This window comes from Haliotis rufescens, unplaced genomic scaffold (genome assembly GCF_023055435.1).
Source record: "Haliotis rufescens isolate VD_foot unplaced genomic scaffold, xgHalRufe1.0.p SCAF_2, whole genome shotgun sequence".
NCBI classification, from domain to species: Eukaryota; Metazoa; Mollusca; class Gastropoda; order Lepetellida; family Haliotidae; genus Haliotis; species Haliotis rufescens.
Genome location: NW_025963890.1, coordinates 17,614,112 through 17,628,207, shown reverse-complemented (window position 1 = coordinate 17,628,207; position 14,096 = coordinate 17,614,112). Strand labels below are relative to the sequence as shown.

The following is a 14,096-nucleotide window of genomic DNA, read 5'->3' as shown; positions in this document are numbered from 1 at the left end:
AAACATTGATCTCCGTTGGGTAAGCCTAAAGTAGCTAAGATATTATAGTCACTGCATTAGTTTCCATGTGAAGGTTATTAAGTTATTGTAAAGTAATTAAATCATTGATGCTGATAGTTTAGTGGTTTCAACACATTTTAGCAGGCGAACGTGGGTCACCAACACATTCTAACACGCTTCTTTTCAGCTCTACCTGTAAATTATGTTATGTTATCCAGGCAAAAGTATTGTTATGTTACAATACAATAGCTAAAAACAAACTGACTAAATAGCAGCAATATTTAAATGGCTGTGAACCTGTAGATGTGGTTCCCTGATCAAGCATCACAATAACACCCGGCCAACCTGATAAAATATATCTACAACTTTCACTGAGTATGATTCCCAACAAATCTTGACAATAATTCTCTCCACCAACATCCAAGCTATCAATGCCATGGACAAAGCGTGCTCCATAGAATCCGATGGTTCATTCATCTTCATGGTGTTTATGCAGCGCCAGATACATGGACGAGAGTCCGAATAAGCCACCACTGCATATGGAATGATGTGTGTTAAAGCAAGCAATCCTGACTTGCTGAGCAAATCCAGATACATTGGGATTTGGCATGGGGGTATGCCATTCACATTTGTGTAACTGACCTCAACTCCTGGGACTTGAGCAAGTGAAGCTAACAGGCCTGAACCACACACACAGTTAGCAGATGAGGACTAGGCCAAGAACCTGGCTTCCTCACACAGTCAACAACCCATCTACAAGTTCCCAATTGGTTTGAGGAAGCACAGCCTAATATTCCTAATTGTCATGTGTAATTAGTTTGCTGAAATCAGGGGTCTCTTTAGCTGACAACATTTGAACTGTAACTAAAGTCAAATGAGCTTATCTTGCGGCATGTTGTCTGTCCTGTTGATTGGTTGGTTGGTTTTGTTGTTTAACGCCGCACTCAGCAATATTCCAGCTATATGATGGCGGTCTGTAAATAATCGACCAGACAATCCAGTGATTGATATCATGAGCATCAATCCACGCAATTGGGATCTATGACATGCATCAACCAAGTCAGCGAGTCTGACCACCCGTTCGTCGCCTTTTACGACAAGCATAGTCACCTTTTACAGCAAGCATGGGTTGCTGAAGACCTATTCCACCCCAGAATCTTCACAGGTCCATTGTTAACCGACATCTCCTCTGAAAGTATAAGGCCTTAAGAGCTTAAGCCTTGTATGAGTGACTGCAACCATGATGTCTCTATAACATGCACACAGAATTCCAATCTGATTTTAAACATGGACACCACCGCTGCCATATTGAAAATATCATTTTTGTCTATCACCCAGCCATATCTGCTTGTGTCATTATGATAAGTTGTTATGCAACAAACATGAGGTAATTGGTACAACATGTTATATGTTGTTTGGCATGTTTTACAATCTACTACCTTTGACCTTTGACCTTTTTCAAGGTCATTGCATGTTCAACATCTCATCTACAGCTACAAGGCTGAAACTATATATGAATTATCCCAGATACAGTGTCTCTAAAAAGTAGTCACAGAATTCCGATTTGATTGAAGACATTGCTACTATTATTTGTTCCTAATTCAGGTGAGCTACAGAACCTTTTTGCTGTATTTGTGAACCCTTTACATCCACTGATCGTAGGTTTGAATTCAGCTTTTACACATGTACAAAAAGCATGCCTAAGTTGGTCCACTTATATGGCCCGAGTCATAGTCTTCCCATGTAAAAAATAAGTGTTTCTGTTTCGTAAAACCCCAAACTCACCCACAAGGCTTTTTGTATCTGCTGTTATCCTTGAGATGGATTATCCATCACCCATGTAAGTGAGTGGGCAGTATTCAAGCAATATCACGGCGGGGAACACCAGAACTAGGCTTCACACATTGTCCCATGTTGGGAATAGAACCCGGCTGTTCGACATGACGAACAAACGTTTTAACCACTAGTCTAACTACCACCCCACCCCCATCACCCATGTGATCTATCAAGTCCTCATACTACAAAGTTTCACTTCTTGGTAAAGTCTGTTGAGTAACTCTCACTTGTCTTGACATGTACAGCGTTCAAGAGTAACATAAGTATGTTAGCCTGAGACTAATAACTTTCAGGATTATGACTTTTATGTGACATGCCTTGTGTCTACAACTTTTCCTATTCCGTAGAAAATAAAACTGTAGTGGATCGTTTTTGCGGCAAGTTAAACTACAAATTTATTTCTAACCCCTGACTAGATATGTGAAATTCCCATCTTGTAGGTGATATTTAACCAACCTGTTCCAACATTAATTTATTCATTTATCCGGAAATCTAATTTCTGGATCAAGAAAGCCATATTTATATACCAAAATGGCTGAAGATACATAAAACTGGTTCACTCAACCAACGCAATCAAAATGGGGAGCGATGTTTGTTTAGGTGATCTTGGTGCCCCCACATTGAGGAGTGGGCATTCACTGGTCATGTGCAGGGTAGAGGTGGAGTATTGACACTTCTGAAGATTTAATCGGACTAAAATAAATGAACTTGGTTTATCAATCAGTATTGATTAAAGCAGTGATGTTGAGTTAACGTTTGAATGGTAGTCTTGGATTGCTATTCAAATAAATACCCCTTCCAATCAGACCCAGATACCTAGATGTTTAATCAACAAGACATATTTACAAAGACAGTTGTTAGATAAGGGAAGTTCCATTGTGTTTTTGTACATGCAGCGTTAAAAGAACTGCCAACACTTAGCCCCATACAACCCTACACACACCCTAACACACATCCTAACAACCACCCCAACATACACCCAAACCCCTGCCAAGACACATCCAAACACTCCTTTCTCTATGCTTTTTCACACCCTTTATTGGATAACCGACCCAACACACATCCCAACACCCTGTTCTCCACCCTTCACATCACCTGTCACTGCACATCTCTCACTGGACACCCCTCCTTACACCCCTCCTAACACACCTCCTAACACACCTCCTAACACACCACAACCCCATCCAGACACCTCGCTAGGACATCCCTCCTTGCTCTCTACAACAGCCACAACAGGACACACCTCTTAACACTCAACCCCATCCAGACACCACTCTAGGACACACCTCCTAACTCTCTACAACCATCACAACCGCACACCCCTCCTAACACCTCCAAACCCCCCACATCACCATCCAGACACCCTTCTCAGACACCACTCCTAACTTTCTACAAGCACAAGACTCCCTTCTCGGACACCCCTCCTAACTCTCTACAACAGCCACAACCGGACACCCCTCTAGGACATTCCTCCTAAATCTCTACAACAACCACAACAGGACACCCTTCTCGGACACCCCTCCTAACTCTCTACAACAGCCACAACCGGACACCCCTCTAGGACATTCCTCCTAAATCTCTACAACAACCACAACAGGACACCCTTCTCGGACACCCCTCCTAACTCTCTACAACAGCCACAACCGGACACCCCTCTAGGACATTCCTCCTAAATCTCTACAACAACCACAACAGGACACCCCTCTAGGACATCCCTCCTAACTCTCTACAACACCCACCACAGGACACCCCTCTAGGACATTCCTCCTAAATCTCTACAACAACCACAACAGGACACCCCTCTAGGACATCCCTCCTAACTCTCTACAACACCCACCACAGGACACCCTTCTAGGACATTCCTCCTAACTCTCTACAACAACCACAACAGGACACCCCTCTAGGACATCCCTCCTTGCTCTCTACAACACCCACCACAGGACACCCCTCTAGGACATCCCTCCTAACTCTCTACAACACCCACCACAGGACACCCCTCTAGGACATTCCTCCTAAATCTCTACAACAACCACAACAGGACACCCCTCTAGGACATCCCTCCTAACTCTCTACAACACCCACCACAGGACACCCCTCTAGGACATTCCTCCTTGCTCTCTACAACACCCACCACAGGACACCCCTCTAGGACATCCCTCCTTGCTCTCTACAACAGCCACAACAGGACCCTCCTCTAGGAACCCCAACCCCACCATCTGGAATCTGTACTACCCACCCACCTCACCACCCACCACCCCTTCCTCCAGCCTGCAGGCTGTGATTCTCCCACGCTTCAACCGTAGTAGAGCAGAGAGCAGGCTGAATGAGATGGAGAAGGCAGTGAACATTGATTAGTTGTGTTGGTCTGACAGAGGGATGCCCTGAGATAAACACATTGCACGCTATCAAGATATTGCTGTTTGTTCCTCTCCCTCCCAGATTCAGACAGCACCTCATGAATAACCAATCACCCAGATGGTTACCCTCAAAGGTTAGTGGCTCTTCTCACTGCTCCATGTCCCTGCTTAGCGCTGCCACGCAGTGACAGTAGGCAATGTTTCGCTCCACTTACAACACTCAAATGTTGACAGTACTTTTTCCTGTTGTTGATTCTGGTCTCCAAGAAACTGCCACTATTTGCAATCTGTACCAGAAGTAACATGCAGTAAAACAATGTCTCGCACTCACACACCCATTCAACCCAAGACCACAAACCAATTGCATGGTCACATGACCATTGTTACATCATCAGTGGATTTGATTGTGTCGGCTCCAAGAATACAAAGTATGTGTCAGGTTTGAGATTCGGAATTCCAAACATATGCCAAGTGTGCAGGGCTAGAAGAAACCAGTGTTTCGATTGAGTAGGAAATAATCATGGGGTCAGATTTCAATCAAATTTGGAACTGCTCTGTCTTTTGTTTTGTTTCATCAAGAACCAGTGGCAGCATATTTTGTGAATAACAATTCATTTACCTCCCACTCAGCTGTTGAAATAACAGAGCACATCTGACAAATGTTATCTTTTATACGATGGACAGGAAGCAATTTTCCCTTTGTGGTCTTTCGGTTCTTGAATTGCAACCTCAGCAGATTTCCCACTGGTGTACATGATGTGTGTGTTGAACAAAATTAAATATATTGGCTTCCAGAAAAAGTGGCCGATTTGAAAGAGTGCCGTTAGATGTTTATCGATGCCATCAATACAAAGTGTGACTCAGTCAGTAACATTTTATCTGTATCCATGCCATCAGGGCAAGGTGACAGTCAGCAATATTCCAGCTGTATCCATGCTATCAGGGCAAGGTGACAGTCAGCAATATTCCAGCTGTGTCCATGCCATCAGGGCAAGGTGACAGTCTTCAATATTCCAGCTGTGTCCATGCCATCAGGGCAAGGTTACAGTCCTCAATATTCCAGCTGCATCCATGCCATCAGGGCAAGGTTACAGTCCTCAATATTCCAGCTGCATCCATGCCATCAGGGCAAGGTGACAGTCAGCAATTTTCAGGCTGTATCCATGCCATCGGGGCAAGGTGACAGTCCTCAATATTCCAGCTGAATCCATGCCATCAGGGCAAGGTGACAGTCAGCACTATTCCAGTTGTATCCATGTCATCAGGGCAAGGTGACTGTCAGCAATATTCCAGCTGTGTCCATGCCCTCAGGGCAAGGTGACAGTCAGCAATATTCCAGCTGTATCCATGCCATCAGGGCAAGGTGACAGTCAGCAATATTCCACCTGTATCCATGCCATCAGGGCAAGGTGACAGTCAGCAATATTCCATCTGCATCCATGCCATCAGGGCAAGGTGACAGTAAGCAATATTCCACCTGTATCCATGCCACCAGGACAAAGTGACAGACAGCAATATTCCATCTGCATCCATGCCATCAGGGCAAGGTGACAGTCAGCAATATTCCACCTGTATCCATGCCACCAGGGCAAAGTGACAGACAGCAATATTCCATCTGCATCCATGCCATCAGGGCAAGGTGACAGTCAGCAATATTCCACCTGTATCCATGCCACCAGGGCAAAGTGACAGACAGCAATATTCCATCTGCATCCATGCCATCAGGGCAAGGTGACAGTGAGCAATATTCCACCTGTATCCATGCCACCAGGGCAAAGTGACAGACAGCAGTATTCCAGCTGTATCCATGCCATCAGGGCAAGATGACAGTCAGCAATATTCCATCTGTATCCATGCCACCAGGGCAAAGTGACAGACAGCAGTATTCCAGCTGTATCCATGCCATCAGGGCAAGATGACAGTCAGCAATACTCCAGCTGTAAGAGACTGGCCTGTAAATTATAGAGTCTGGACCAGACAAACCAGTGATTGATATTATGAGCAAGGATCCATGCTGTCAGGTATGATGACATGCAAACAGCCAAGCCTGACAACCTGATCCATTTCACCTCTCACAACCACCATAACTTGGAATTGCATGTGTTAATTATCATAGAAGAAAAGATCAAAGAAAATGTGAATTTAGAAAGTTTCTATGCCATTCTTGTGATGTGAATTTGTTGAGCAATTTGAATGATATTTTGCCCCAAGTGATGATTTCAGAATGAAATGAAAGTTGAAAGAGAACATTAAAAAGAATTACCTATCTCAAAAGATATCAAAAGTGCATAAAACATTTAAGTGTATAGCTTCTTGACAGGGCTTGGCAATATGTTGCACATCATCCAGCCATAAGAATCATTTTATCATTTCATTCTTAGCCCAGTTGTAGAGTTTATTATCAATGTCGGAATCATGTTGTTATCACAGAAGGAATCAATGTTTGATGGTCAAACAATCAGGTTATCTGTATCCCTGGAGATTTAACAAAACTTGAACCACCATCATGCGACTGTTTATTATGTATTTTGTTGCCTAAAGAATGATATAATTCTAACATATCCCTTGATAAAAGAAAAAGTCCCTTGGTCTATTGCTTCATTTCAATTGGGATATCATGTCTCATAATCTGGTTGAACACCAGTGTTCTTGTAGCGTTCATATTGAACATTTTGTTCAAGAAGTTGGGACTAAGGCTGTTTCTCTGCAGATGTATTACCAAGTGGACTACCAACATACACAACCCAGACCAGTTATCTCCCTTGCACATTACATGACCCAGATGAGTTGTCTCCCTTAGTTAGACGTTTACATTGAACCTACTACAAGGACATCATGATTTTTTTTATTGAGTATCAGTCAAGTCACACAATCTACCAATCATGTTTTTTTATTGAGTGTCATTTGGGTCATTCAATGTATCGATTCTCCACCCATCAACTGGTTCTTTCTCAGGCAGAAGTTTTATTTGATCCAGAACTATTTCATAGCAAGTGGTTGTTTAGATCAATCATGCTGATTGTGAAGGCTATTGTGAAAAGGCACAGCAGCTCACAAAAAGCTGGTTTGCAGATCATTAACAGTTATTTCTTTCTACTCGGTCCAGATTCATTTTGCTGTTGAATTAACAGTATCAAATACTGTCATCTTGTTTCTCTTCTTTGCTGCAAGTTTCAGCTTGGAAAGATTGATGGTGTGATAATCGCTCATTGTGTGCAAGAAGTGATGCAAGCCTGTTGTGAGGTGATTCATTGCTAAACAGATTTGAATGCCTAGGCTAAGCCAAGTTTTTTCCTTGGCTGTTTCATACCGGTCCTATTTTGTCCTTGGCTTTGTGAGAAGATGAGTAGGTACTGTATTGTTCTTGGCTGTCTGAGAAGATGAGGAGATACTGTATTGTCCTTGGCTGTCTAGGAAGGTGAGGAGATACTGTATTGTCCTTGGATGTCTACGAAGGTGAGAAGATACTGTATTGTCCTTGGCTGTCTAGGAAGGTGAGGAGATACTGTATTGTCCTTGGCTGTCTAGGAAGGTGAGGAGGTACTGTATTGTCCTTGGCTGTCTAGGAAGGTGAGGAGGTACTGTATTGTCCTTGGCTGTCTAGGAAGGTGAGGAGGTACTGTATTGTCCTTTGCTGTCTAGGAAGGTGAGGAGATACTGTATTGTCCTTGGCTGTCTAGGAAGGTGAGGAGATACTGTATTGTCCTTGGCTGTCTTGGAAGGTGAGGAGATACTGTATTGTCCTTGGCTGTATAGGAAGGTGAGGAGATACTGTATTGTCCTTGGCTGTCTAAGAAGGTGAGAAGGTACTGTATTGTCCTTGGCTGTCTAAGAAGATGAGGAGGTACTGTATTGTCCTTGGCTGTCAAAGAAGGTGAGGAGGTACTGTATTGTCCTTGGCTGTCTGAGAAGATGAGGATGTACTGTATTGTCCTTGGCTGTCGAAGAAGGTGAGGATGTACTGTATTGTCCTTGACTGTCTAAGAAGATGAGGAGATACTGTATTGTCCTTGGCTGTCTAAGAAGATGAGGAGATACTGTATTGTCATTGGCTGTCTAAGAAGATGAGGAGGTACTGTATTGTCCTTGGCTGTCTGAGAAGATGAGGAGATACTGTATTGTCCTTGGCTGTCTAAGAAGATGAGGAGATATTGTATTGTCCTTGGCTGTCTGAGAAGATGAGGAGATACCGTATTGTCCTTGGCTGTCTAGGAAGGTGAGGAGGTACTGTATTGTCCTTGGCTGTCTAGGAAGGTGAGGAGATACTGTATTGTCCATGGCTGTCTTGGAAGGTGAGGAGGTACTGTATTGTCCCTGGCTGTCTGAGAAAATGGAGAAGTTCTGTATTGTCCCTGGCTAGTTTTGACTATAATGGTCGTATGTTCAAGTACATGTTTACAATAAAGTGTTCTTGAAGATAAAAAGTAATTTGTGTAATTATTTCATCAAGAACCTATTCAACCAAGTTTGATGAATGTCATAATTATCACAGCTCCTGTATGTTGACACACACTTGTTATTACAATCAGATTACTTTACATAGGTTAATCCTGCAAGGCTAAACAAGATGACGTGGCTTTCAGAACTCATTTAACTGAAGCCAGTCCTGTGGGGAACAATATTGTACTATCAGTTTAAAAAGCACAAAGCTAATTACCAGTACAGAGAAATTACCAGTTCTGGGCTGACACTCAGACTCTTTGTCGTCAGAGACATAACACAAGCTGTATGAAGTCATAGCAATGATGACCTTGAAAATGGAAGCTCTGGTCTTTGCGTACTTCTCACAGAAGGTGGGGGGGGGGGTGGGGGTGGGGGGGGGGGGGGGGGGGGTGTCCATTATAGTGAAACACCTAGTGTACTGGAGCTGGGGCAACAAGAGCTGTGGTGACTGTGTGGAGAGAAGATGATTCACTCTGTGGGCCATAATTGGTCAATGTAAACTGACCGTGATTTGTCTAGAGTGGATGCTTTCTGATACCTGGACAAAACTGTTCAGTGAATTACCTTTCATCATTTGGTCAGATAACTTTTTAAGATGTCTGACTTGTTTACAAATCAGTTTGTAACAGAATATAAGTTGTTTGTCCTTTTGACATAATTCCAGATTTTTAAAAAAATATTTGTTGAAACAGTGAATAAAATTAATCTATTGTAAAGCTACAATGAAATAATTTTTTTATCTGTCAAATTTAAAACTTTTAGTTTTTTAATTTGTATTTTGAAGGCCACTTTGATCATTGACTGTAATTCACATGCAGCATGACAGTTTGGAAGTTCTCCCAGTATGTTGTAGTTTATCTTGTAAAGAAAGGAGAGACAGGTTATCTTCACTTGTAGGCACTTAGGTTTAAGAAAATGATGTGAGGTTGGGTATGTGAGGTTGGGTGGTTATTAGAGAGGAGGTGGAGATGAAAATCAGATAATTAATTCATCATGGCCTTATCAAGGTATATGCAAAAGTATATGCAGGGTTTCGTCTCATTATCAACTTTATGTTGGAGATGAATAACAAAATGAAGCTTTACAGGTAATGTTATACCTTGATTATTGTGTGAGACTATCCAATCAAACATTGCACAGTATCATGTGAATAGATGGGGATTAGCATTGTCAGCCTCATTTCTTTGATTGTCAGCTGTTTATTCCCAATTTCCTTGTTCATGATAAATCATTGTAAAAACTACATCTATGCATTATACGCTAAGGAATGGCCACATTCTGTAAAAAATCTTCACGGGATAAAAACCTGTTTTACCGCAAGTCGTAGATCCCTAATTTCCTTGCAATGACTGTTTCCCAAAGGTTGGCCATTCCATGCAGACAAAATAATTTTGATTACATTTTATGGAAATATGTGAACCTTCCTCTGAAGAGATCAATACAAGGGACTGATGTAGAATTATACTGGAGCCGGTCTGTTGCTGAAACAAGATCGGCTGAGAAGCGCATGTTGCGTGTTGTGTGTAATCACAGGATGGTTCAAGTGTTAGACTGATAGCAATGTCTAATTACCTCTGGCTACAATTCCTTAATTGATGATCATTCTCCCAAAGCTGTGCACATCTGATTGTTGATGTCGTCGTAAGCAGGGAATGAACCAGGTCATTTCTTGACGTATCCTCTGATTCAATATAGGACCTCCTTTGCCTATTTTGACCTTTGCTTTTTTTTTTTTTTTGGTCTGTAATGATTTTTTATGGTTTAGATTTACATTGATGGTACTTTGTTGTTTTTTGCCTTTTAACTACATTATTGATTTTCTTTAATGACATTTGGGCTCTTGTGGTTAGCTGAATTGTCTTTTTGTATTTTCCTGCATCGACTGTTTTGCAAAGTATAGATGTAACTGTCAACGTTTTTGTATCCAATACATTTTTTTTATATTACCATTTGACATGAATATTTGTGAGGCTGTGTTGCCAGATGTACATACAGTATGTACATAACTTTCATGACACTGTAGGGGTACTCAGAAAGCAGCAAGACAAGATTATTCTACACTTAATATGATAAACAATTTTCTTACTTTGGAACCAATTCATATTCACAGTGCATTTAATGTAATAATATTGTTTTGTATTAACAAGCAATTTTTCTGCAGTAAAGTAGTTCTGAGATGAAAAGGAAATTTGCCAACAAATAATACTGATTTTGTAAATTGTATATTTTGTGAAAAGTGACTCAGACAGGAGTCAGATAGTCAGCTTCCTTTAACTCAGATAATCAGAGACCAGTACAACTTGGAGAGACTTAACAGGTAAATGTGGTCTCTTCTATAAACATAATGGATTTAATCCAGGATCAATGCTTGTTAACTTGTTGTCAGTGGTAGAGACTAACAGTTTTAGTCCACTTGTCCTTATAATGATAACATATAGCAGAACCCTTAAAAATGGCAAATTGCTACTAGTCCTTCTGATACCTTAACTATTGGACAGTTTGTACAGGACTAGTGCCAGTTTCTAACACTGTGACATATGTCACAATGCCAGGGATGTTTTCTTGAACATGGAAAGGGTTTTGTTGCTTTTATTTGCCTGCAATGGGTTCAAACTTGCCCGTGTGACAAAGGAGGTTAGCCATCAGCACTCTGACAAGGAGAGGATGACTCCATGCCCTGCTACATATACTCCCCAACAGAATTAAAGCATATCACATGCTGCCTAGAGATAAGGCTCTTATGTATGTTCAGCAACATGTTCTGGTGTAACCTTGGTAATTGTCCATGACTGGAAGTCTGGAGCCTGAATCTTGTAAAATTCTGTTTTGTCAGCACATAATAGTTCATATGATAATACGAAAATCTACTGAGAGATAGTAAATGCCCAGTTCAAGCTTGAAGACTCAAAAGAACTGTCATCAAACTGAGGTATCAAACTACCCCGAGGTCAGATTCCTTGTCCACATAACCAAAGAGGTAAACTGTCATCAAACTAAGGTATCAAACTGATCCAAGGTCAGATTCCTTGTCCACATGACCAAAGAGGTAAACTATCATCAAACTAAGGTATCAAACTGACCCGACGTCAGATTGCTTGTCCACATGACCAAAGAGGTAAACTGTCATCAAACTGAGGTATCAAACTGACCTGAGGTCAGATTCCTTGTCCACATGACCAAAGAGGTAAACTGTCATCAAACTAAGGTATCAAACTGACCTGAGGTCAGATTCCTTGTCCACATGACCAAAGAGGTAAACTGTCATCAAACTAAGGTATCAAACTGACCCGAGGTCAGATTCCTTGTCCACATGACCAAAGAAGTAAACTGTCATCAAACCAGGACTGGTGAAAAGTACTACTGGCAGTCAAAACAATCACTGGATACACTGTGTCTGTCATCTGACTCCATGCCACAGCGGACTGGAGCCATCTTGGATGCAGATCTTGGTGGAAGTAGCAAATATTCAAACTGCCAAACATACACTTATGGGACCTGTTCCTTTACGACCTTGCATCCCTTGGGCATGCCAGAAACCTATGATTGTGGGTTCGAATCCCGGTTCACCTGACTATGTTTCTAGGTTTGTCAGCACCATACCGATGCTAGTGGGTTTCACCAAAGTGGTAAATGTCTGAGACCTGCATCACTTCGGGCTTTTCTCCCACACTAAGCTGACACACTGTGATATAACTGGAATAATGTTAAAAGCGGTGTTAAACACAACTCACTCACTCCTTTACAACCTAACAGAACTTAGATATGCATGTTCGGAGAGATAATTTCATGAGTACATACAAAATCGAATACATGAAAATGAATGAAAACTTCAGACCAATTGAGCACATCGCGGAAAGGATTTGTGTTTGGGGAATTTAAGCCCCAATAAGTCTGGGATATGCGGAGAATCAGCAAGTGAATTTGACGAGTCTCCTGTGTACCACAATGTTAGTGCACCATCATGTTCAATATTTCAGTCGGACGGCCTCCCAACACCCATGTCTGTGGCTGCCCGGACATTTAATCCTGTTAGGTGTGACATTTGTATGTTTCGTCTCAATGAAATGATTTTGTATATCACCACAAGCCCAGACAAGAGAATCGAACGTGGTCATGGAGTGATCAGCTCCATGGGGCTGAGTTTTATTGAGGTCCTGACATTGCTTTCTGGGCCAATTACTAAAGAAATGTCTGGGGCGGATTGGAGCAAGCTTTACCTTCTGTGTTGGAATTTCTTTCAAAATTAAGTATTTCTAGATCCAGATCTTACAGTCTTTGGGACTTGCTTCAGAAACAGGCTATGTTGTTTTCTGGTCCAGTGAAAGTGATAACTTAATACTTCACAAAACGTAGATCTTGGTATTTTTTCTTTTATCACTGTGAATTCTCGAAAGTTTGGTTATTTCAAACATCCTATGCCATATAAGTCATTTTTGCTGTTCCAGTAGAGTTAAAATAATCAAAATGCTATTGCGATACAAAAATAAATAGCATAAGTATTGCAATAGTAATGTGTTGGTTTGATGACCACCTGTTCCATCCCTTTTTGACTCGCCTAAGGGATGCCCCATTGCAGTTTGTCTGTAAATGATGTCTGTTTTCGATTCATTAGTAAACACTGAATGAACTAGTACATGAGTACAAGTGCTGGTAATTTAATTTTTCTTTCTCAGCTAAGCTGGTACTGTTTCATGAATTGATATTACTCTGCACATGAATGGGGAAAAGGTCTAACCTCATTTGATAAAATTTATCTTTCCGCAGCATGGGAGGTAACTGATTGACTATAAAAGTCCAGAATAGGTGAGTGGGTTTGGGAATTCCAGGATTAAGTCTTGTCATTCATGCCTTGCAGGTGGATGGTTTTCAGATCAAATATCCATTTAAGTTCAATGGACCGGCGTCTGGCCGTGCTCTGAGCTGACTCAGGGTCTGTTTTGAGCTGTTGTATGATTTGATAATGTAGGTCTCTGGTTGAGTGTCCTACGGAATTAAAGTGTTCAGCGACAGGTTTGTCCCTTTGGTGGTTTATATCTGCAAAGTGTTCTTTGAGTCTGATGCTGAAGTGTCGTTTGGTCTCACCTACATATTGTTTGCCACATCTGATGCAGTTGAGCAGGTAGATTATGTTTCTGCTTTTGCAAGTGAAATGCGGATGACATTTATATGTTATTTTATTTTTTTTTTTTTTTCTTGTTGTGTGGCTATTGAAGGTGTTGACCGATTTCATATTTATGCAGATTTTGCATGCCTGTTTGTGACAGCTGTCATCTAAGTTGGGCACAGTTCGGCCACTGATTTGTGGTTTAAGTGGCGGATAGGTGATTGCCGCTCTCATGAGGATGTCTCTGAGAGTGCGGTTCTTCCTGTATGCCGTGATGTGTGGGACTCGGAAGGTGTCTTTGCAGGTGTCTGAACCTAGAAGTAGGTGCCAGGATTTTTTAATCATGGAGCTGACCT

The 14,096-nt window shown here is 41.7% G+C and overlaps 1 protein-coding gene across 2 annotated transcripts in view; it reads left to right on the top strand.

Annotated features, from left to right (window-relative positions):
• Positions 1-14,096, top strand: part of LOC124138770 (trafficking protein particle complex subunit 13-like) — a 190,914-nt gene that overhangs the window by 123,173 nt on the left and 53,645 nt on the right. Inside the window, exon 1 of one of the 2 annotated variants that reach the window (XM_046505628.2) lies at positions 4,186-4,327. The exons of the other annotated variant lie outside the window; for it this stretch is intronic. Coding sequence (XP_046361584.1) covers positions 4,312-4,327 — 16 coding nt within the window. The 5' untranslated portion in view covers positions 4,186-4,311. Of the gene's footprint in view, positions 1-4,185; positions 4,328-14,096 lie in introns of those variants that run through there. 2 annotated transcript variants of the gene reach the window in all.